General features: G+C 44.2%; 1 protein-coding gene across 4 annotated transcripts in view; it reads left to right on the top strand.

The window, feature by feature from the left end:
• Positions 1 to 26325, top strand: part of ELP4 (elongator acetyltransferase complex subunit 4) — a 527861-nt gene that overhangs the window by 70631 nt on the left and 430905 nt on the right. For all 4 annotated transcript variants that reach the window (XM_073576300.1, XM_073576302.1, XM_073576301.1 and 1 more), the window contains exon 3: positions 23037 to 23158. In XM_073576300.1, the coding sequence (XP_073432401.1) occupies positions 23037 to 23158 (122 nt within the window). The remainder of the gene's footprint in view (positions 1 to 23036; positions 23159 to 26325) is intronic.

Below are 26325 nucleotides of genomic sequence, written 5' to 3' on the forward strand. Positions count from 1 at the left end.
AGGATTAGCGGAACACACCAAATCGGAAATAATAAGGTGCATTCGCAACCCGGGGTCCACCGTGCGGTGATGGAGAAACCCACAGCTAGCACAATGGCGGAGCAAGGCTGTGAGAAAACACTTTAAGCACACTGAGTTAAATGTCACTCAGTGTGCACAGAGCGCAGAGTTCCAAGCTCTATTACACCACAGAGTGGTACTAAAAAGCAACGCACAAAGGACTGTACCCTGCTAGACTGCACAGGCGTATTGAATACAAAATACTAATTGGGGTCGCTATAACGTAACTCCCCAAGGAAGACTGAGCTGGTGGTTGACCCTGCTCTGACATATGGTGTGCTTTAGCATGCGCGCCTGAGGACACCCGATGCAGATGTTAAGTTCAGGCGGGAGTTCCTACCCTACACTGCCTGTCTAGACCAACACTCGCAGTGCTATTAGCGGTACATGTGCACACAGGCTGGTAAAGTGGCCACCAACACACCAAACACACATGATACTAGCACACAGGCGTGCACCATTGAGCGCTTTTTATACCTGGCTCAAGTCCAGACAGACAGAACCTTGCCTGTGGACCAGTCTGAAGCTGCCACATCACCAGAGCACCTGACAACAAAGCACTCATTGGAAGGCACCATATCATGGACATGTTCAGTAGGGTGAAAGTCCGGACTAAAGCCCCCATCACATTCAGCGAGATCTGGGGCCTTTTTTGATCGTTGGATCGTTGGTCTACCGCTGGCCAGCACGCATCGCTGCGTGTGGCAGGGGGAGACTATCGATCAGCGAGCTCCCAGCGCTGTAAGCAGACGCTGTGAGCTGGTATCCAAGGTAAACAGTGGGTAACTAAGCGCTTGCGTCCCTTATTTACCCGCTGTGTACCCTGGATACCAGCGTGCTTGTGCTGGGAGCTGGTATCCAAGGTAAACAGCGGGTAACTTAAGCACCGCACACGCTTAGTTACCTGCTGTTTACCTTGGATACCAGCTCCCAGCACGAGCATGCTGGTATCCAGGCTTCACAGCGGGTAACTAAGCGACGCGCGCGCTTATACCCGCGTCCTCGCTGGTCCTGATCGCTGGAGAGATCTGCCTGTTTGGCAGCTCACCAGCGATCCTTACCAGGTCATATCGTTGTCGGGATCGCTGGTGCATCGCTATTTGTGACGGGGGCTTTAGGCTCCAGAGAACAGTGCTGCACGTGTAAGCTAGTAGTCACCATAGGCTTAGCTGGAGGGCCAGCAGTAACTACACCTGCAGCATGAGCCTGGGCAAGGCGCTGGGACTGAAGTCTGTGCTGAGCAGTCATGCCAGCGGCAGAGCCTAAAGGGGAGAACACAGCACCAGACAAGGCTTGAGATCAATCCTGTGCAGCGGGAGAATCCTGGCACCTAACATTGTGTCTATCATAGTCACCAAAATGAACCAATAGAAAAAATCTATTGTTGCCGGGTGGCGGGCGCATTGCGCATGTGCCCGCCATTTTCTTCCCAGAAGAAGACTCTGGCGCCTTGGGGGGAAGCAGGAGGGTCCAGGGACACAGGGAGGTACCGTGGGGTGCTCGAGGGACCCTATTTCTCTATCCTCTGATGTGCGATCACATCAGAGGAGAGAAATTAAATGGCAAATTGGACTTTATTTTTGTGATTGCCGTTATTCCAATAATAACGGCGATCGCAACAACAGGGTCGGTAAAAACCGACCTGAATCATGTTGTCTGGGGTCTCGGCTACCCCTGGAAGCTGAGACCCCGGAGAAATTCCGACTCTGGGGGGCGCTCTAACCTTAAACCTCAGCGCTGTTAAAAAGCGGCTCTGTGGTTTAAGTACCCTTAACTGCCACCATTAAAAGGCGTATCAGCAGTCGTTAAGGGGTTATACAAACTTCAGTAGCTGTGTTCAATGCTTTTTACCTGTATCATTTCTCATTCTTACACATCATTTATGGTTTGATTTATTTGCTTGTGTGGATTAGATGGGTTGTTACTGACATCTGGTGAGAATTTCATGTTAATAGCACCTTTAGTAATATATTTACTTAGAAAACTGGTTACGGGTTTGATACTTATTTCTCCCGCTGTATACCCTGTTAGAATCCCACACTTACTGCTGTGCATAGCCAGACCCAGCCATTCTGAGAACCTCTTTTAATGTAACAATATTCCAGGCTGTGTTTTCCCAGGAGTTTGGTTGCACTGACCTCTATTGCAGCTACTGGGTTTATAAAGAACACTTATCTACCTTGTTGTCTGTCTCCTTTGCTGTAAATCTTCCAGGTCTTGTGTAGCGGCTGTGTTTGAATGGCGGCACGCTATTGAAGCCCACGTACAATAGACAATATTGGCGAGGGCCCTCATGTCTGCACTTTAGATCTTTTTTAAACCGCAAAAGTTTACTGACCTAGAAATGAATCAATAAAAAGCTATTTTCTTTGTGACAAATTGAAGAACTGAAAGATTCTTGCCGATGCATTGACTTTAACAATCCAAGATACATTGTTTTTAAAGCTTCCTTTAGAGATATAATCTTCAGCGTGGTGATGAGGATTCTGGGAGGTGTTCAGGGTGCACTTTGAGAGCACTGGATTACATTCCCAGGATAAGACATAATTGACATTACTGGACATCTAAAGTTTATACTTTTCTGTCTCTTCCCGATGTGGCTTACACTGTAATATCCCTATCTCGGATACACATCCATTAAAAGTCCAGTTTTACTGGAACCCAATGAGTCTTCCTGCACACAACTGTTATATGGTCCTGTATCATGGTTCCCATACCCTGTGATTGTCCCATAATTTACCTATTATATGCCTTCATCACAAGTTGAATTCTGTGGTATTCTCCTCTACAGTCATACGCAGAGTAGATATGCCATACAGGGTTCGAAACCTAACTTTATAGATTTAAGTAGAAATCTGTAGGAAACCTGTAAAAATGAAATAAAATACAAACACATGACTTTACTGGTATGGGGCTGGGGAAAGCGCAGTGGTCATAGTACACAATGGTACCAATGGCAAAGTTAGAGGAAGGTGGAAGGTCCTTAACAATGATTACAGGGAATTGGAGAGAATCTGAAGGCCAGGACCTCCAAGGTGGTGTCTTCAGAAATACTGCCAGTGCCACGAGTGTTACTAGAAAACAGCAGGAGCTTAGGGAGATAAATAAGTGGCTTAGAAATTGGTGCAGGATGGAAGGGTTTGGGTTCCTGGAGAACTGAGCCAATTTCTTTGTCGGCTACAAGCTATACGGTAGGGACAGGATGCCCCTCAATGGTGAAGGTGCAGCTGTGCTTGGAGAAAAATGGTGTGAAGGATGGAGGAGCTTTTAAACTAGTATCTGGGGGGAGAGAGGGTAGTTGTACTAATAAAGGGATAGAGTAGACAAATGGAGTGGGACACTAGGGATTAATGAGGAATTGGGGGTTTGGGATATGTAAGGAAAGCAGGGAGCTGAGTAGGAGTAACACATGTGCTAATAATACTAAATGTCTGCTGGTAAATGTTAGAAGTCTAGCAAACAAAATGAAGGAACTGAAGACTCCTATGTCGGCCACAGAATACGACGTGGTAGCATTGTGGAAACCTGGCTTCATAAGAACCATGACTGGGTAACAAAGGTAGAGAGTTACACTACATTTAGAAAGGACACGAAAGACAAAAAAGTTGGAGGGGTATGCATCTTTCTAAAATCCAACTTCACATTGAGGGTTGTAGTTAAATTATTGACGAAATGTACAATTGGTGGAGAAAGGTTGAACTTGATGGACTGGGGTCTATTTTCAACCTTTGTAGCTATGTTGTGCTGTAGAAAAAAGACCGCACATCGAAAAATCATCCCTTGGTCTAATGCTGCTAGTGAAAAATGTACAAAACTGAACATGAGGTTCTTAGTTTAACAATCTGATCAGACTGTGTGAAGCCAGGTGCCACGTCACGGCGAACCATTATTACAGCCTAAAAGGTGTGGCGCTGTGCACCAGCCATCACTGTAGTGAGCATGCAACAGCAGGGCAGGCAGCCTGGTGGCATACAGCACCCATGCTGAAAAGCTGAGTTCTCATGACTCCAGGCCACACTGCCCCACAGACACGAAACCACAGCAAAAATGGCCAACACATAGCATCAACACCAAGTGAAACAAGCAAAAAACTAACCTTCCACATGTTTTCAGGCTGTGAACTAAGAACAAAAATAGGCAGAACCCCTCTTGCTTAATTTAAGGAGTGCTGGTCCAAGTGAAAAAAAAAAAAGGGGAGACAGACCAAGCAATATGCTGAACTGTAGAAAAAAAGACTAAACTTTACTATAATTTTTAGATTCTGATGCTTTTCTCAAATTTCCCTTCTTCAGGGCTCACTTTTTTTCTGGCTGCAGACCTTCTCTTACACTGAGCAGTTAGCGTTTTTTGGGTGTCAGAATACCTGGTGTGCACAACCAGTGATGTCACTTACGGGGGCGGTGCTGGTCTTTGCACGTGGGGTATTCTGACAACAGGCTTTGATACCGGCTTGTTATTGCTGATCTGAGACGACAACAGAGACATTGATATCATTGTGCACATCGTGCTAGGACTAGCCCAGCTCCTGAAACAAGCGTCACTGATGGTGCCCCAATTTCAAGGAGGGTGCAGGGGCTGCGGCAGTGAGCGCAGATTTCTACCCTCTGATGTCTTTTTGTTTGAGTACCCTGCATGCAGTAAGATTCTCAGTGTCCTCAAAAAGGAAGTGGAGAAAAGAAAATCAGATAGTGTAGTTAGGGAAAGATCGGGAATTTTTAACTCAAGTATATTAGAAAATAGTTTAGAAAATAGATGGGTATTTAGGATGAAAATTACTTTGGACCACCACTTTAAGGTTAAAGGGGCTTGATGCGTTAATGGGATAAGAACTTCCTATCTCCAATCTGGGACCTTTTAAGTTTCTTGAACACATGTGAAATGAGGCTGACCGATACATAATAGTAGAATCGTCAGTGTGGGGCTGCCCAGGCTTATTAAATAATAAGGGAAGATTGGTAAGCCTGTATCCAATCTCATTTTTATAGATGGCCAAGTTATATACCTTGCTCAAATAAATAAAATGAACACTAAAATACCACATCCTAGATATCACTGAATGAAATATTCCAGTTGCAAATCTTTATTCATTACATAATGGAATGCATTGAGAACAATCTATATATATATATAAAACTGAATGTTTGTATGTGTGTATCACCAACCAATCACGAAGCATCTTTCATTTCACCAGAGCTGGTTAAAAGAAGCTGAGCTGTGATTGGTTGCTATGAGCAACAGTTTTCCCACTCCACAACACCTCAGCAGACACTGACGGGGTGGGAGAAATCTAGTATTCCCGGGAACATAAGCTCCCCAGCCATTGTCTGCCCCAGAAAGGAGCAGAGAGCACATGACAAAAATGAATCGCCCCCTCCCTGCCCATATCCCCATCAGACATCTTCCATTCCATAGGCACATTTCCCTCTTAAAGGGATCTCCGGTATGGAAGTTAGGGTAAATCCCTCAGCGTTCTGATTCTCACCCCAGGCTTCTATTAAAGGGATCATTAGTATGGAAGTCAGGGCAAATCCACTCAGCGCTCTGGTTCTGACACCAGGCCTCTCTTAAAGGGATCCCCGGTATGGAAGTTAGGACCGTTCCACTCAGCGCTCTGGTTCTAACCCCAGGCTGACGGGATGATGTGGGATATTATTGGTAGTAGTCCGGTGGCTCTGGCTGACGGGATGATGTGGGATATTATAGTGAATGTGGCTATGCGGAGTGGCGGATCTCTACACTCAGCTTTATTTATATATATATATATATATATATACACTAGCTGAAGAGCCCGGCATTGCCTGGGCATAGTAACCAACTGTGGTTAGTTATAACAAATTATATTGCACATAAAAACATTCCACATCATACCGGTATATTCAACACTACAGATTTGCAACACGAATTAACTAAACGATTACCCAAGTATCCTCTCCTGTGTATCTAATCCTATCCTGTGTGATACTTTCTGCTGAGCTGTGTATCTAATCCTATCGTGTGTTACTGACTGCTCAGCCGTGTATCTAATCCTCCTGTGTGATACTGACTGCTGAGCCATGTATCTAATCCTATCCTGTGTGATACTGACTGCTGAGCTGTGTATCTAATCCTATCCTGTGTGATACTGACTGCTCAGCCGTGTATCTAATCCTCTCCTATGTGATACTGACTTCTGATCCTTGTATCTAATCCTATCCTGTGTGATACTGACTGCTGAGCTGTGTATCTAATCCTATCCTGTGTGATACTGACTGCTGAACAGTGTATCTAATCCTATCCTGTGTGATACTGACTGCTGAGCCGTGTATCTAACCCTATCCTGTGTGATACTGACTGCTGAGCTGTGTATCTAATCCTATCCTGTGTGATACTGACTGCTCAGCCGTGTATCTAATCCTATCATGTGTGATACTGACTGCTGAGCTGTGTATCTAATCCTATCCTGTGTGATACTGACTGCTCAGCCGTGTATTTAATCCTCTCCTGTGTGATACTGACTGCTGATCCGTGTATCTAATTCTATCCTGTGTGTTACTGACTGCTCAGCCGTGTATCTAATCCTATCCTGTGTGATACTGTCTGCTGAGCCATGTATCTAATCCTATCCTGTGTGATACTGGGCACCCCCTGCAGTCTGTGTCAGAGGGTGGTCTGTGTTGGCATGGTAATAAATTGTGTTATTTCCAGCTTTACAGAAGGTCGATAACACCATAGAAATGATAAGAATAATAGACCTCAATTACCACAACTGTGTACAAAGAAAACTGTTGCTGATAGCAACCAATCACAGCTCATTTTCATCTTTTAAACAGCTCTGGGACAGCGTGGCGAGTTTTGAGTGGCGACTTTTGTGTTTCGACTTTTATGTGGCGAGGTCGGTGTATGTGTGGTGAAATGTGTGCTGAGGGTGGTATATGTGTTGAAGCACGTGGTAGTGTGTGGCGCATTTTGTGTGTGTGTTCATAACCCCGTGTGTGGTGAGTATCCCATGTCAGGGCCCCACCTTACAACTGTACGGTATATACTCTTTGGCACCATCGCTCTCCTTCTTTAAGTCCCCCTTGTTCACATCTGGCAGCTGTCAATTTTCCTCCAACACTGTTCCTTTCACTTTTTACCCATTATGTAGATGGGGTAAAATTGTTTGGTGAATTGGAACGCGAGGGGTTAAAATTTCACCTCACAATATAGCCTATGACGCTCTCGGGGTCCAGACGCGTGACTGTGCAAAATTTTGTGGCTGTGGCTACGACGGTGCAGATGCCAATACATACATACTTACTTTTCCCCATTATGTAGATAGGGGCAAAATTGTTTGGTGAATTGTAACGCGCGGGGTTAAAATTTTGCCTCACAACATAGCCTATGACGCTCTCGGGGTCCAGACGTGTGACTGTGCCAAATTGTGTGGCTGTAGCTGCGACGGTGCGGATGCCAATCCCGGACATACACACATTTACATACACTCCCACTTTGAGCTTTATATATTAGATATACAGTCATGGCCAAAAGTTTAGAGAATGACACAAATATTAATTTTTACAAAGTCTACTGCTTCATTTTTTCTAATGGCAATTTGCATATATTCCAGAATGTTATAAAGAGTGATAATGTTATAAAGTTATAGATAATATATAAGATAATGTTATAAAGAGAGAGCTTAACAGCAATTACTTGCAAAGTCAATATTTGCCTAGATAATTAACTTTATCCCCCAAAACACATTTCAACATCATTGCAGCCCTGCCTTAAAAGGACCAGCTAACATCGTTTCAGTGATTGCTCCATTATCCCAGGTGTGGGTGTTGATGAGGACAGGGCTGGAGATCAATCTGTCATGGTTAAGTAAGAATGACACCACTGGACACTTTAAAAGCAGGCTGGTGCTTGGCATCATTGTTTCTCTTCTGTTAACCATGGTTATCTCTAAAGAAACACGTGCAGTCATCATTGCACTGCACAAAAATGGCCTAACAGGGAAGAGTATCGCAGCTAGAAAGATTGCACCTCAGTCAACAATCTATCGCATCATCAAGAACTTCAAGGAGAGAGGTTCCCTTGTTGTCAATAAGGCTCCAGGGCGCCCAAGAAAGACCAGCAAGCGCCAGGACCGTCTCTTAAAAGTGTTTCAGCTGCGGGATCGGCTACCAGCAGTGCAGAGCTTGCTCCGGAATGGCAGCAGGCAGGTGTGAGTACATCTGCACGCACTGTGAGGCGGAGACTCTTGGAGCAAGGCCTGGTCTCAAGGAGGGCAGCAAAGAAGCCACTTCTCTCCAGAAAAAACATCATGGACAGACTGATATTCTGCAAGAGGTACAGGGAGTGGACTGCTGAGGACTGGGGTAAAGTCATTTTCTCTGATGAATCTGTTGTGAGTTCATTTTCCCCTTCACTACTGAGGCCCGAGAAACTCCCTCTTCTGATAAAGAAAGCTAGTGAGCCTGATTATCAAACACCTGAGTCTGATGATGATGACTGGCTGAGTGGAGTTACTGACTGGATATAAGGCTGCCGACGCCCTTCTGCCCTGCGGGTGATTTCTCTGTGGGATCCTTGGAGACCAGTCTGAATTCCTGCTCCTCTAAAGCTAAGTTTACTGCTCGGCTTTTTGCATTTGTGCTTAGACTTTGTTTTGCTTTGTTTTTCTGGATTTCTGCCATTCCCTGCTGGGGTGTGCTGAATTCCTTTAGCTCTTTCTTCTGAAAATACCTGAGTGCTGATTTAGTTTTTGAAGCCTAGCTGCTTCAGGGTCTTTTTCATATCAGCTTGTTGGCTTATGTCTTTGATAGGGTTTTGGCAGATTGCAGACAGCAACCTTCCTTTCCTGTTCTGTTTAGCTAGCTTGGGCCCCATCGTTTGCTCAGCCTATCTTTCTATCTGTGTGAGTGTTTTTTCATCTTGCTTCACCGTCATTATATGTTGGGGGCTGCCTTTTACTTTGGGGTCTGCTCTGGGGCAGTTTAGATTTCCTTTTCTGTCTTTAGGCTATTTAGCGCTCCGGCTGTGATCGAGGGGTCTAGGGCATCGTAGGAACCCCCCACGGCTACTGCTAGTTGTGTTGATAGGTTCAGGGGTCTGCAATCTGATAGTTGCCAACTTCTCTGGTTTTCTGGACGTAGCTTCTATTTTTGTGTCTGCCTCCTACGGTGACTCAATCATAACAGAATCACCCGCCATACCGCAGATCCTAGGGTACTCAATAGCAGGAAAGAATTGTATAAAAAAAAAAAAAAAAAAAATGTGTGTATATTTTTTCCTCTATATCTCTGAGGCCGTAGGGGGAATTTTTTTTTCTCAATGGAGATAAAGCAATTGTCTGATCGTGTGGAGCAGCTCGCTGCGGAAGTGCGGGGAATTTCCGCCTACCTTGCTCATTCACTTGCTGCTGAACCAAAGATTCCTACACCTGATGTATTTTTTGGGGATCAGTCTAAATTTTTGAATTTCAAAAATAATTGTAAATTATTTTTTGCCTTGAAGCCTAACTCGTCAGGGAGCTCCGCGCAGCAGATTAAAATTGTCATCTCTTTGCTGCGTGGCGATCCCCAGGATTGGGCGTTTTCTTTGAAACCAGATGATCCTATTCTGACTAATGTGAACACATTTTTTCAGGTCTTGGGGTTGTTGTATGACGAACCTAATGCCATTGATCAGGCTGAAAAGACCCTGCTGGCATTGAGCCAGGGTCGAGATCCTGCAGAATTGTACTGTCAAAAATTCCGAAAGTGGGCAGTACTTACTACCTGGAATGATAATGCCTTGGCTGCTCTCTTTCAGAAGGGGTTGTCAGAAGCCGTAAAAGATACTATGGTGGGATTTCCTGTTCCCTCTGGTCTTGACGATTCTATGTCATTAGCCATTCAGGTTGATCGGCGTTTGCGCGAACGCAAAGCTGCACGAGAGGTGTTGCCACCTGTTGAACAAATGTCTGAACCTATGCAATGTGATAGTTTTTTCCAGAGAGCAGCGTCAGGAGTTCAGAAGGCGTAATAAGTTGTGTTTTTTCTGTGGAGATGCCTCGCATATTATTTCTGTCTGTCCTAAACGAGAGAAACGCTTTGCACACACGTTTTCTGTTGGTGGTGTTCAACATAAGTTTCTTCTGGCTATTACTCTGATCTGCTCCCTGTCCACATTTTCCGCCAAGGCTTTTGTGGATTCGGGAGCAGCCCTAAACCTAATGGACTTGGATTTTGCTAAACGTTGTGGATTTCCGATGACACCTCTGCAGACGCCTATCCCTTTGAGGGGGATTGATGCTACTCCTTTGGCTAAAAATAAACCTCAGTTTTGGACCCAGGTGGTAATGCGGGTCGCCCCAGACCATCAAGAAAATTGCAGATTTTTGGTGTTGCATAATCTGCATGATACTATTGTTCTGGGGTTTCCCTGGTTACAAATTCATAATCCAGTTTTGGATTGGAAATCTGTGTCTGTGGTGAGTTGGGGTTGTCGGTGTGCCTTTAGTGAGGCTCTGGTGTTTTCCACCTCTCCTCAGTCGCATGATGTTCCTGATTATTTGGCGGACTTTTATGATGTATTTAGTGAGAATGAGTCTGCGTCTCTGCCTCCTCATAGGAGTTATGACTGTGCAATTGAACTGAGCCCGGGGTGTAAATTTCCCAAGGGTCGGCTCTTCAATTTATCTGTACCCGAGCACGAGGCTATGCGATCCTATATTAAGGAGGCGTTGGATAAGTGTCATATTAGACCATCCTCGTCACCCTTAGGTGCCGTTTTTTTTTTTGTAGCCAAAAAGGATGGATCATTAAGACCTTGTATTGATTATCGTGCCCTCAACAAAATTACTGTTAAATATCAGTATCCGTTACCCCTGATTTCTAATCTATTCTCCAGAGTTAAAGGTGCTTGCTGGTTTACCAAGCTTGACCTCAGGGGGGCGTATAATCTTATTCGCATTAAGCATGGGGATGAATGGAAGACGGCTTTTAATACTCCGGAGGGACATTTTGAGTACCTGGTGATGCCTTTTGGGCTCACTAATGCCCCTTCTGTCTTCCAGTGCTTCATGAACGATATTTTGTGAGATTTTGTCGATAAATTTTTGATTATCTATCTGGATGATATTTTGATCTTCTCCAAGGATTGGGATTCTCATGTGGAACATATTCGGACTGTGTTCCGGATCTTGAGGGAGAATTCCCTGTATGTCAAAGGATATAAATGCCTTTTTGGAGTACAGAGGATTTCTTTTTTGCGATTTATTTTGTCCCCGTCAACTATTGAAATGGACCCGGCCAAGGTACAGGCCATTTACGATTGGGTTCAGCCCACTTCTTTGAAGGCCCTCCAGAAGTTTTTGGGTTTTGCTAATTTTTATCAGAAATTTATAGCAAAATTTTCTAGTATTGCCAAGCCATTGACTGATTTGACTAAGAAGGGTGCTGATGTGTTAAATTGGTCTCCGGAGGCTGTTTCTTCTTTTCAGGAGCTGAAGCGAAGATTCACCTCCGCCCCGGTTTTGCGGCAACCTGATGTCTCACTTCCGTTCCAGGTAGAGGTGGATGCTTCTGAGATTGGTGCAGGAGCTGTTTTGTCCCAAAAGGATCCTGTAACATCTAAAATGAATCCCTGTGCTTTCTTTTCCCGAAAGTTCTCTCCATCTGAACGTAACTATGATGTGGGGAATCGGGAACTGTTGGCCATGAAATGGGCATTTGAGGAGTGGAGACATTGGTTGGAGGGAGCTAAGCATCAAGTCGTGGTCCTCACTGACCACAAGAATTTGATTTACCTAGAGTCGGCTAAGCGCTTGAACCCTAGACAGGCTAGGTGGGCCTTGTTTTTTACACGTTTTGATTTTGTGGTTTCTTTTCTTCCTGGAACTAAGAATGTCAAGGCAGACGCCCTCTCTAGGAGCTTCTTTGCTGATTCTCCTGTGGTGACCAAGCCTGCTACCATCTTAGGCAAAGGGGTAGTTCTTTCTGCCATCTCGCCCGATTTGAGACGTGCTCTGGAAGAGTTCCAGGAGGACAATCCTGAGCGTTGTCCCAGTGGAAAGTTGTATGTTCCTGACCAGTGGAAGAAGAGAGTGATGTCTGAAGTTCATTGCTCTGCTTTGGCTGGTCATCCAGGTATTTTTGGTACTAGAGATCTGGTGAGTCGGTCTTTTTGGTGGCCCTCCTTGTCTCGTGATGTCAGGAATTTTGTGCAGTCCTGTGGGACGTGCTCCCGGTCTAAATCGTGTTCTCGCTCTAGTGGGTTGTTGATGCCTTTGCCTGTCCCCAAGAGGCCATGGACCCATATTTCAATGGATTTCATCTCTGATATGCCTGTCTCTCAAAGGATGACTGTTATTTGGGTGATTTGTGATAGGTTCTCTAAGATGGTTCATCTTGTACCACTCCCTAAGTTGCCGTCTTCCTCTGAGTTGTTGCCCCTGTTTTTACAACAGGTGGTTCGCTTGCACGGGATTCCTGAGAACATTTTATCTGACAGAGGAGTCCAGTTTGTGTCTAGATTTTGGAGAACTTTCTGTTCCAAGCTGGGAATTCAGTTGTCCTTCTCCTCTGCTTTTCACCCTCAGACCAATGGGCAGACAGAGAGAACAAACCAGACCTTGGAGTCATATTTGAGATGTTTTATTTCTGCTGATCAGGATGATTGGGTTTCATTTTTGCCCTTTGCCGAATTTGCTTTAAATAATAGAGCTAGTTCTGCTACTTTGATGTCACCTTTTTTTTGTAACTTTGGGTTTTAATCCTCGATTTTCTTCAGGGCAGGTGGAGCCCTCTGCCTGCCCAGGTGTTGACACTGTGGTGGAGAGAATGCACCAGATCTGGGACCAAGTGGTGGATAAGTTATCTCTCTCCCAGGAAAAGGCCCAGCGGTTTTCCAACCGACATAGGACCATTGGTCCCCAGTTTAAGGTTGGTGATATGGTGTGGTTATCATCAAAAAATATTGCTATGAAGGTGGCTTCTCCTAAGTTTAAGCCTAGATTTATTGGACCTTACAAGATTTTGGAGATTATTAATCCGGTCTCTTTTCGTTTGGCTCTTCCTGTCACATTTAAAATCCATAATGTGTTCCATAAATCTTTGTTGAAGAGGTTTGTTGAACCTGTTGTTCCAGGGGTGGCACCTCCAGACCCTGTATTGGTTGAAGGTAACAAGGAATATGAGGTAGAGAAAGTACTGGATTCCCGTCTGGCTAGACGGAGACTCCAGTATTTGGTTAAGTGTAAGGGTTATGGTCAGGAGGGTAATTCCTGGGTCTCTGCCTCTGATATTCATGCCAAAAGATTGGTGCGTGCCTTTCATTGGGCTCACCCTGATCGCCCTGGTGGAGTGGTTGAGGGTTCGGTGACCCCTCCTCAAGGGGGAGGTACTGTTGTGAGTTCATTTTCCCCTTCACTACTGAGGCCTGAGGAACTCCCACTTCTGGTAAAGAAAGGTAATGAGCCTGATTATCAAACACCTGAGTCTGATGATGATGACTGGCTGAGTGGAGTTACTGACTGGATATAAGGCTGCCGACGCCCTTCTGCCCTGCGGGTGATTTCTCTGTGGGATCCTTGGAGACCAGTCTGAATTCCTGCTCCTCTAAAGCTAAGTTTTCTGCTCGGCCTTTTGCATTTGTGCTTAGACTTTGTGTGCTGAATTCCTTTAGCTCTGTCTTCTGAAAATACCTGAGTGTTGATTTAGTTTTTGAAGCCTAGCTGCTTCAGGGTCTTTTTCATATCAGCTTGTTGGCTTATGTCTTTGATAGGGTTTTGGCAGATTGCAGACAGCAACCTTCCTTTCCTGTTCTGTTTAGCTAGCTTGGGCCCCATCGTTTGCTCAGCCTATCTTTCTATCTGTGTGAGTGTTTTTCATCTTGCTTCACCGTCATTATATGTTGGGGGCTGCCTTTTACTTTGGGGTCTGCTCTGGGGCAGTTTAGATTTCCTTTTCTGTCTTTAGGCTATTTAGCGCTCTGGCTGTGATCGAGGGGTCTAGGGCATCGTAGGAACCCCCCACGGCTACTGCTAGTTGTGTTGATTGGTTCAGGGGTCTGCAATCTGATAGTTGCCAACTTCTCTGGTTTTCTGGACGTAGCTTCCATTTTTGTGTCTGCCTCCTACGGTGACTCAATCATAACATGAATCCCTTTTTCGATTGCTTGGGACATCTGGAAAACGGCTTATTCGGAGAAGACCAGGTGAGCGCTACCACCAGTCTTGTCTCATGCCAACTGTCAAGCATCCTGAAACCATTCATGTGTGGGGTGGCTTCTCAGCCAAGGGAATGGGCTCTCTCTCAGTCTTGCCTAAAAACACAGCCATGAATAAAGAATGGTACCAGAATGTCCTCCAAGAGCAACTTCTCCCAAGCGTCCAAGAGCAGTTTGGCGATCAACAATGCCTTTTTCAACATGATGGAGCACCTTGCCATAAAGCAAAGGTGATAACTAAATGGCTCAGGGAACAAAACATAGAGATTTTGGGACCATGGCCTGGAAACTCCCCAGATCTTAATCCCATTGAGAACTTGTGGTCAATCATCAAGAGACGGGTGGACAAACAAAAACCTTCAAATTCAGACAAAATAAAAGCATTGATTTTGCAAGAATGGACTGCTATCAGTCAGGATTTGATCCAGAAGTTGATTGAGAGCATGCCAGGGAGAATTGCTGAGGTCCTGAAGAAGAAGGGTCAACACTGCAAATATTGACTTTCTGTATTAACTCATTCTAACTGTCAATATAACCTTTTGTTACTCATAATATGATTGCAATTATATTTCTGTATGTGATAAAAACATCTGACAAACACATAAAAACCAGAGGCCAGCAGATCATGTGAAAATATAATATTTGTGTCATTCTCTAAACTTTTGGCCATGACTGTACAGTTGTGGGCAAAAGTATGGACACCCCTGCAATTCTGTCAGATAATACTCAGTTTCTTCCTGAAAATGATTGCAAACACAAATTCTTTGGTATTATTATCTTCATTTAATTTGTCTTAAATGAAAAAACACAAAAGAGAATGAAGCAAAAAGCAAAACATTAATCATTTCACACAAAACTCCAAAAATGGGCCAGACAAAAGTATTGGCACCCTCAGGCTAATACTTGGTTGCACAACCTTTAGCCAAAATAACTGCGACCAACCGCTTCCGGTAACCATCAATGAGTTTCTTACAATGCTCTGCTGGAATTTTAGACCATTCTTCTTTGGCAAACTGCTCCAGGTCCCTGATATTTGAAGGGTGCCTTTTCCAAACTGCCATTTTTAGATCTCTCCACAGGTGTTCTATGGGATTCAGGTCTGGACTCATTGCTGGCCACCTTAGAAGTCTCCAGTGCTTTCTCTCAAACCATTTTCTAGTGCTTTTTGAAGTGTGTTTTGGGTCATTGTCCTGCTGGAAGACCCATGACCTCTGAGTGAGACCCAGCTTTCTCACACTGGTCCCTACATTATGCTGCAAAATTTGTTGGTAGTCTTCAGACTTCATAATGCCATGCACATGGTCAAGCAGTCCAGTGCCAGAGGCAGCAAAGCAACCCCAAAACATCAGGGAACCTCCGCCATGTTTGACTGTAGGGACCGTGTTTTTTTTCTTTGAATGCCTCTTTTTTTCTCCTGTAGACTCTATGTTGATGCCTTTGCCCAAAAAGCTCTATTTTTGTCTCATCTGACCATAGAACAGTCTTCCAAAATGTTTTAGGCTTTGCCAGGTAAGTTTTGGCAAACTCCAGCCTGGCTTTTTTATGTCTCGGGGTAAGAAGTGGGGTCTTCCTGGGTCTCCTACCATACAGTCCCTTTTCATTCAGACGCCGACGGATAGTACGGGTTGACACTGTTGTACCCTCGGACTGCAGGGCAGCTTGAACTTGTTTGGATGTTAGTCGAGGTTCTTTATCCAACATCCGCACAATCTTGCATTGAAATCTCTTGTCAATTTTTCTTTTCCGTCCACATCTAGGGAGGTCAGCCACAGTGCCATGAGCTTTAAACTTCTTGATGACACTGCGCACGGTAGACACATGAACATTCAGGTCTTTGGAGATGGACTTGTAGCCTTGAGATTGCTCATGCTTCCTCACAATTTGGTTTCTCAAGTCCTCAGACAGTTCTTTGGTCTTCTTTCTTTTCTCCATGCTCAATGTGGTACACACAAGGACACAGGACAGAGGATGAGTCAACTTTAATCCATGTCAACTGGCTGCAAGTGTGATTTAGTTATTGCCAACACCTGTTAGGTGCCACAGGTAAGTTACAGGTGCTGTTAATTACACAAATTAGAGAAGCATCACATGATTTTTCGAACAGTGCCAATACTTTTGTCCACCCTCTTTTTTATGTTTGGTGTGGAATTATATCCAATTTGGCTTTAGGACAATTCTTTTTGTGTTTTTTCATTTAAGACAAATTAAATGAAGATAATAATACCAAAGAATTTGTGTTTGCAATCATTTTCAGGAAGAAACTGAGTATTATTTGACAGAATTGCAGGGGTGTCAATACTTTTGGCCACAACTGTGTGTATGTGTATATATATATATAAAAATAAATCCAACAATGTAGACCAGCTCATTCCTGTGAACCACCTGGAACCTCAGCTGACCTGGTTAACTCCGTTGTGCCCGTATCTGGATGTAGGAGTCCATCCATACAAATGTGAACAACGACAAAGCAAAGTCCAGCAATAACGTGCGCAATCCAGGATGCTGTTAAAAAATTTTTTCTTTTTATTCATAAATCCATTAAAATGCAATGGTCCAAGCAGTTCAAAACACCAATAACGCAGGAAAGTCGTGCAGATAGGACTACGCGTTTCAGCGGTAGAACCCGCCTTCTTCACGGTCCAGAATCTAATCTGCTTTCCAAACATGGAACCTTATATACATCCCACTCCCATCAGGGTAACTATAAACATATGTGAGAGACTTAAAAACATGTGCTATAAAAGCAGATCAAACATATAAACTATCCACATATTGATCAGTATACAACATGCATAAAGATTATAAGGAAAGAATTCAACATATTAGAGAAAAGTACATTAGGAATGTCCAATAACCTGACCATAAGATTTGTCGCAGATTTGGTGCAGTTTTTGTGCGGATTTCCCCTGCAGTTTCCACCTGCAGATTTCTATAATGGAGCAGGTGGAGAGCTGCAGCAGAGCCGCACAGGAGAAGCGATATGCTGCTTCTTTTATTCTGCACCAGATCTGCGCAGAAAAATCTGCAGCATGTGCACAGCCTTTTTTGTTTTACATAGCCTTAAATGGTACTGTGCATTACGTGCTGTTCTGTTGCTTTTCTGCTGCGGTTCTGCAGGGCCAAATCTGCTGCGGAACTGCATGGAGTCTGCACTGTGTGCACAGGGCCTTAAAGCTTATGGTCAGGTTATTGGACATTCCTAATGTACTTTTCTCCAATATGTTGAAGAAACGCGTAGTCCTATCTGCACGACTTTCCTGCGTTATTGCTGTTTTGAACTGCTTGGACCATTGCATTTTAATGGATTTATGAATAAAAAGAAAAAAATTTTTAACAGCATCCTGGATTGCTCACGTTATTGCTGGACTTTGCTTTGTCGTTGTTTATATATATATATATATATATATATATATATATATATATATATATATATATATATATATATTCATTATAATTTGTTACAACTAACCATAGTTACTATACCCAGGCAGTGCCGGGCTCTTCAGCTAGTAAAACATCGGGACGATCAATGCAAATCAGAATTATACCCCATGGAGGTCTGGATTTGGAATGATACTCCGAATTAAAGTAGAAAATCAAATTACAGGCTGATTCATCTTCAGTGGAAATGCCTCAAGACAAGGAAATGATGCTCAGTAGTGTGTGTGGCCTCCACATGTCTGTATGACCTCCCTACAATGCTTGGCATGGTCCTGATAAGGCGGTGTATGTTCTTCTGAGGGATCTCTCAAATCTGGATTAAAGCATCAGTCAACTCCTGGACAGTCTGTGGTGCACTGTGACATTTGTGGATGGAACGAGACATGATGTGCTCGATTGGAATCAGGTCTGGGGAACGGCCAGGCCAGTCCATAGCATCAATGCCTTTGTCATGCAGAAACTGCTGACATACTTCAACCGCATGGGGCCTAGCATTGTCATGCATCTGAAGGAACCCAGGGCCCAGTGGGTCTAAGTATCTTATTCTGGTACCTAATGATAGTCAGGGTACCTCTGGCTAGCACATGGATAGCTGTGCGGCCCTCCAAAGAAATGTCTCCCCACACTATTACTGACCCACTGCAAAACCAGTCATGCTGGAGGATGTTGCATGCAGCAGAACATTCTCCACGGTATCTCCAGACTCTGTCATGTCTGTCACATCTGCTGAGTGTGAACCTGCTCTCATCCATGAAGAGCACAGGGGGCCAATGTGGAATCTGCCAGTCTTGGTGTTCTCTGACAAATGTCAATCACCATGCACAGTGTTGGACTGTAATCCCAACACCCACTTGTGGATGTCTGGCCCTCATACCACCATCAAGGAGTCTGTTTCTGACTGTTTGACCAGACACATGGATATTAGTGACCTGCTGTAGGTCATTTTGCACGAGTCTCCTCCTGTTTCTCCTTGCACAAAGGAGGAGGTAGCAGTCATAATATGTTGTTGCCCTCCTGCCCCCTCCACATCTCCTGGTGTACTGGCCTGTCTCCTGGTATCTGCTCCATGCTTTGGACACTCTTGTGACATATACAGCTATACTTCTTGCCACAGCTTGCATTGATGTTCCATCCTGGATGAGCTGTACTACCTGAGTAACTTTTGTAGGTTGTAAACACTACCTCATACTACTGTGCAGTACCTCTAGGGGCAAGAGCAATGACAAAATGCAAAATGACCAAAACAACATTCAAAAAAGAAGAGAACAGAAAAATGGTCTGTGGTCATCCCCTGCAAAACCACTTCTTTATAGGGATTGTCTTGCTAATTTCCTCTCATTTGCATCTGTTGTCTGCTCCATTTGCTCAACAGCAGGATAAATTGATTCACAATCGGTGTTGCTTCATAACTGGACAGGTTGATTTCACAGAAGTGTGATTGACTTGGAGTTACATTGTGTTTTTGTGCAGTGTATAATAAGTCAACCTTTTTTCTGTGCTTAATAAACTTCTAGTTTATACAAAATCTGATGGGTTGACTATTTTGTTTTCTCCATGGATAAATGTATGTAATTTCCCTGAATCTCCGTATCAAGATCATCTTCGGTTTAGTGGCTGATAATCACCCTGCATAATCTTGCTGTTTGTAAAATGTGGTAATTAAGGTTTATAAAAAAGAAATAGATTGGTTAATCTTGTGAAAAGAAAGTGTGAAGTGCACCGTCTTCAAACAAGACACTGTTTAATAGGGTGTTATCCCTGTGTAGGTTTATATCTATGTACAGCATCATCGCCACTGTGAAACCAAGATAGTATTACACTATGCTTGTCAGTCAATCATACACAGAATGCAGATAAAAGACGTGGAAATAGTGAATCTGAAGTAATTGGCGGAAAAAACATTTAAAACGATATCAGTGTCTCTGTACTTGGTGCTATAGCGGCGTCGTACATTAAACAGCAGGCTTGTATTTGCATCGGAATAGTAAAGGATTATTAATTTTTTTCTCATTGCTTCTGGCTAGATTTCCCCTAAATTAATTACATTTCAAAATTTTAATAGGAATCTGTCAAGTCCAGATTCCCTATGTAAATAAGTAAAAGCAGATCATCAGAGACGATGATTACGGTCCAGAGCATGCTTCCCGGGTGGCTGGAGAAAACATTGTTATGATCACGTTGCGCTCAGCCATTGGGGAAGGGAGCAGCACTGACCAGACATGGCAGTCCACCAATGAGGGCCACTGGCCAGCTGACTGACGTCCTGCTCACCCTGTGAATGTGCTGAGCGTGCTGACAGTCACCTGAACAGTGAGCCTGATTGGGGGGTCAGCCATATCTGCACTGCACCAAAAACTCAACATCTTCTGATAAGTTCCCACAATCGGGAAACCCGCAGCGGCCAGATGTCACAGCATAGTGGATGGGAATTCTAGAAATCTCATGTCCACTATGCGTGCGTGTCACCCGCAGAGATGGACATGCGGTTCGTCTTTCAAGACCGCAGCATGTCAGTTTCTTTTGCGACGATGCAGTGATCACAGGCGGATTTACCCCAGTTCACTAGAAGGCAGCATTTTGGATACAGTGAACATATGGGCTGCGTCCAAAGCGCTGCTTAGTCCTGGATTGTGGGGACATAGCCTTACAGTTCAACAAAATGTATATAGAAATCTCATGCCTCCTGTGGGTTGTTGCGCAGTGCTAACTGACTTGCGGTGCATGCTTTCAATCTGCAACATGTCAGCTTCTCTCGCGGGCACTCTGAGTTTTATGTGCGGATTTTCCCCATAAAATTGCATTTCATAAGTGAAATCCGCATAAAAATGTGTATTTTAGCGTGTTTTTGCTGTGGAAGAATGTTAAAAATGCTTGTAACCCGCACATCACTGTCTCAATAAAGTTTGTGAAAGCCAAGTGCCAGGAAATATATAAAAAAAGGCTTCTTTATTTAGCAGCCATATCAAGATCAAAAAAGAAATAAAAAAACACAACGTCATAAACTAGATAAAAGCACATGTAACCTAATATACATAGTAGGGAACATAGAAAACATTAAGCTCCATAACACCGCTCCAGTGCTTCCATCAATCGATGAGTGCCGCTGTCTCTTTTGAGCTGGATCTACTGAAGAAAGATGTGGGCTTCAGTCATGGACTTGCTTTGGTTGTCAGCAGCGCTACTGATCACAACCTCTGCAATGTTGCATCTGTTGTAACTAGCTGTTTCCATTTATGTAATTGGGGCTGCCCTACAGGTCCACATACAACCCGAGGGCATTGTTTCTCCATGAAGGCACACATGTAATCTCTGTTTGATACAACCCCTTTAAAGGGAATCTGTCACCTATTTTTTCTTATTTAAGATGCAGCCACCGCCATCAGGGGCTTATCTACAGCCTTCTGTAAAGCTGTAGATAAGCCCCCGATGTAACCTGAAAGATAAGAAAAACAAGTTATATTATACTCACCCAGGGGCGGTCCGGGTCCGATGGGTGTCGCTGTCTGGGTACGGCGCCTCCCATCTTCTAGCGATGGCGTCCTCTTTTTTGCTTCCCGTCGCTGCTCCGGCGCAGGCGTATTGATCTGTCCTGTTGAGCTTTCCCAGCGCCTGCGCACTGCAGTACTCTGCTTTGCCCTCAACAGGGCAGAGCAGTACGCCTGCGCCGGAGCCATGACGGGAAGCAAAGAAAAGGACGTCATTGCTACAAGATGGGGAGGCGCCGGACCAGACCGCGACACCCATCGGACCGCCACTGGTGAGTATAATATAACTCGTTTTTCTTATCTTTCAGGTTACATTGGGGGCTTATCTGCAGCATTATGGAATGCTGTAGATAAGCCCCTGATGGCGGTGGCCGCATGTTATATACGAAAAAATAGGTGACAGATTCCCTTTAAGGGTTCAGAATAATTACACTTTCACATAATTCTATGACGGTAGCCACTGGATAATTAGAAGTATTGAATTAAGAATGACGTTTTACACTGGCTGAATAGTCTGAGAGCAATAGATGAAGAAATCTTCTATTATCCACATAAGTAGATGGGACTCTTGGAGTCTAAATGAATGTATGTAAATGTCTGCATCTGTGAAATCTCTTGCTCTTTAGGATTCAGTAGGTAACACCTCTGCTAAATGTATACTGTGTTTTGCACATATAATTGCTTTTGAAGAATTGGGCAGCACTATTTAATGCTGTTCACAGGAGCTATGCAAACAGATTGTCGCTGTGATTTTGTGTGCGCCATGGAAGGACAAGCCCATGTCTCAGCTGGTGCATTGTGAATGTCCTCATGTCGTAGATGCTCTCTTCTGTACTAGCAATCTATTACATTGGGGCCATGTTCCCATGTTGTTCCGCTATGTTTTTATCCCATCCGTTAAACTGTTCAAGTAATGTTGGTATACTTTTATGAAAACTCATGCCCACTGTGCATTTAACCATCTCGCAACACCAATATTGCTGTACATGGTATAAATTATGCTCTCTTATGAAGCTTGAACAGAGGTTTGGCCTCATAAAATCAAGATGGCATTGCGATGATCATGTCAATCCATTAGTTCCTCGTGCTGGTGGGGCAAAGTGCACAGGTTAACCGGTCCATTTAAATTGAATCTGACAGCGGGTTTTGCTACCTCATCCGAGTGCAACATAATGTATGTAAAGAGAAGTTGAATCCAATGATGTATCACTTAGTTTACTGGGAGGAGCCATTCTGACACAATCAGAGCTTTTAGATTTAGCAATGCAGCAGAGCTGAGGAAGCTGCCCCCGCCCCCACCACAGATGACCCCGCCCCCTCCAGGCTCTGTATACACAATGTCTGTAGAGAGTCAGCTGCTTATCACAGGGGGAAGGGGCGTTGCCGGACTAGTCCTATGTTAATCTCCTAGTGATAAATCCTTCAGTCAGTAAACAGCAGCTACTTTAACAAGTAACACATCCCTGAATTCTGTGTCTCAGCCTCTATCTCCTGCTGTTTTCAGATAAAATTCCAAAAACCTGCAAACAGATTCTCTTTAAGTCCTGATGATCTTAAATGACAATGTTTCATTGCAATGTGTAACAAATGATAAACAATACATTTTTGGATTACACCTCCAAAACTGCGGTCCCTCTTTTTTTCCTTTTTTTGGCACCCAAACAATTGCAGGGGAAGTTCCTTTGTATAAAGAATGCATGATTAAAACGCATGTGTGCAGGACACAACACTTGGTTATCTTGGGCAGGTCCATGTACTTGTCACCTATTCTCCTCTTCAGTATGAACACGTCAGTACTAATCTATCAGTGGTTTCTTACAATGTGTAATAGATGATGTGTTACTTGTATCAATAAGTAAATCCTTTTTCTGTTCACAGAGGAGGATACCTACAGTACTTACTCCAATCTTCTGCTCAAGTATTTCCTGGCAGAAGGAGTTATCAGTGGTCATGAAGTCTTCATCGCATCTGCCAGTGAGGTTCCATGCAAAATTATTCAGGTAATCGGTCGAACATATATTTAATGTGTATTTTATACAGTCATGGCCGAAAGTGTTGGCGCCTTTGAAATTGTTCCAGAAAATGAAGTATTTCCCTCAGAAAATTGTTGCAATTACACATGTTATGTTCTACACATATTTCCCTTGTGTTTATTGGAACAACACAAACAAAACTGAGAGAAAAAAGCAAATTGGACATAATTTCACACACACCCCCTAAATGACCCGGACAAATTGTTAGCACCTTTCCAAAAATATGGGTGAATAACTTTGTTTCAAGCATGTGATGCTCATTCAAACTCACCTGTGGCAAGTAACAGGTGTGGGCAGTATAAAAATCACACCTGAGACCAGAAAAAAAGAGAACTTGATTCAATCTTTGCATTGTGTGTCTGTGTGTGCCACACAAAGCATGGCGAACAGAAAGAAGAGTTCCTTTGTCCATGGTGCGCAACATAATCAGTAAGTTTATAACACATGGCACAGTAGGTAATCTCCCTGCGCCTGGACGGCAGAGAAAAATTGATGAAAGGTTGCAATTCACGATAGTCCAGATGGGGGATAATCAGGCCCAATCAAATTCCAAAGAAATGCAAAATGTCATACAGGCTTCAGTTGCATTAGTGTCAGCACAAACTATGCGTCGACATTTGAATGTAATGAAGCTCTGTGGCAGAAGACCCTAGAGGACCCCACTACTGACATAGAGACCTAAAAAAGCGAAATTGCAGTTTGCCAAAATGTATGTTAGTAAGCTAAAATAATTTTGGGAAAGCATCTTGTGCACAGATGAGACAGAGCTTTTTGGTAAACCACATGTCACGCCCCCCACCGGCGCCGTTACTTACCTGCGCGATCCCGGGCGCACCTCTCCCCGCTCCTGACATCCGACCTCCTCGACGTCGGTCCTGCGCGCCTACGCCCGACGTTCCACCCGACGCTCAGACTGATGGGACCTGTGACGCGGTGGCTCCGCCCCAACATGGCGGCGCCCACCGTCTATTTCTTCCCGGCGTCTTCCCAGGTAAGACGCCTGTTTATCCTATGCGGTAACGCTGTCCGTTCAGCCAGCGCTCACTCATCCTTCAGGCCCTGTATCGCTACTTTGATTTCTCTGCCGGTGCTACCGCTGGTAACCTCTGTGTCCTCCTCCTGTCTATACTCGGTGTCCCTGTCTTCCCGGCTCTTGTGTCTCCCTCCGTGCTACCATCTCTGCCTCCAGCCTCCGCCAGTCCCGTGTGCTCCCAGTCCCTTAGCCTCTCTCGCTCCGTGGTCTCTGTTACCTCCCCCTGCTGTTGCATCTCGGACTCTCTACCTCTGCTTTCCTGGTGCCTACCCAGTCGTCCCTTTGGCTTCGGCTGTCACGGTTTCATCCCTTGAGGGCCTGCCTCTAACACTCCCTGTATAGGGGGTGGCTCCACCTGGTCAGCTCGCCCGCAGGGGCTCTGGAGCCGTGACCCAGAGGGTCCACTTCCGGGTTGTACTAGTGTTCTCCCCTCACCATTGCACAACCGTAACAGCACATCATTCTACTGTTTACCGAGAAAGGACTGAGGCCTACAAAGAAATCAGGACGGTACCTACCGTCAAATATAGTGGAGGTTCAAAGATGTTTTGGGATTGCTTTGCTGCCTCTGGCACTAGGAGCCTTGCTGTGTGCAAGGCATCATGAAATCTGAAGATTACCAAAAGATTTTGGGTTGCAATGTAGTGCCGGAAAGCTGGGTTTGTGTCCTAGGTCATGGATCTCCAGCAGGACAGTGACTCCAAAAATACTTCAAGAAACATTCAGAAATGGATGGAAACAGAGCTCTGGAGAGTTCTAAAGTGGCCAGCAATGAGTCTGGATTTAAATCCCATTGAACACCTGTGGAGAGATCTTAAAATTGCTGTTGGGAGAAGGCGCTCATCAAATACGAGAGACCTGGAGCAGTTTGCAAAAGAAGAGTGGTTCATAATTCCAGATGAGACGTAAGAAGCTTGTGGATGATTATAGGAAGTGATTGATTGCAATTATTTATTCCAAAGGCGTGCAACCAAATATTAAGTTGAAAGCGCCAAAAATTTTGTCTGGACCATTTTTGGGGACTTGTGTCAATTTGCCATATTTCTCAGTTTTTTTGTGTTGTTCCAATAAACACAAAGGAAATAGATATGTTTATAACAAAACATGTAATTTCAAGAATTTTCTGAGAGAAATACTTCATTTTCTGGAATAATTTCAAGGGTACCAACACTTTCGGTCATGACCTTGTTTCTTGAAGAAAAAATACTCCTCTGTTACACTCCATTGATGGGTTCACTTTGGTTACATGTTTTCTTCCAAGCTTTATACTATAGATGAGCAGATCAGTTCTAGGTAAATTGAACTTGCATCTCTTGAATTTAGTCTTTTTGTATTATGCAAATTATGCAGGAAATCAGCCGCCATTTTGCTTATTTGCAGACATTTGGAAAACATCAGTCAGTGTAGTGATCACTAGGGTCAGTGTAATTCTCGCTAGGGTCAGTGTAATTCTCTCTAGGGTCAGTATAATTCTTGCTAGGGTCAGTATAATTCTCGCTAGGGTCAGTGTAATTCTCGCTAGGGTCAGTGTAGTTCTCGCTAGGGTCAGTGTAGTTCTCATTAGGGTCAGTGTAGTTCTCATTAGGGTCAGTGTAGTGATCACTAGGGTCAGTGTAGTGATCACTAGGGTCAGTGTAATGATCACTAGGGTCAGTGTGGTTCTCACTAGGGTCAGTGTAGTTCTCGCTAGGGTCAGTGTGGTTCTCACTAGGGTCAGTGTAGTTCTCATTAGGGTCAATTTAGTGATCACTAGGGTCAGTGTAGTGATCACTAGGGTCAGTGTAATGATCACTAGGGTTAGTGTAGTGATCACTAGGGTCAGTGTGGCTCTAACTATGGTCAGAGTAGTTTTCACTAGGGTCAGTGTAGTTCTCGCTAGGGTCAGTGTAGTTCTCGCTAGGGTCAGTGTGGTTGTCGCTAGGGTCAGTGTAGTTCTCGCTATGGTCAGTGTAGTCCTCATTAGGTTTAGTATGGTTCTCACTACGGTTAGTGTGGTTCTCATTAGGGTCACTGTAGTGATCACGAGGGCCGTAAGAACCTGGTGACTGAGCACCATTGAGGAAGACCTATTTCATATATATATAATATTTTATTTATCAAC

Source organism: Dendrobates tinctorius, unplaced genomic scaffold (assembly GCF_039654945.1).
Source record: "Dendrobates tinctorius isolate UK_male_01 unplaced genomic scaffold, ASM3965494v1 ptg000048l, whole genome shotgun sequence".
Lineage (NCBI taxonomy): Eukaryota > Metazoa > Chordata > Amphibia > Anura > Dendrobatidae > Dendrobates > Dendrobates tinctorius.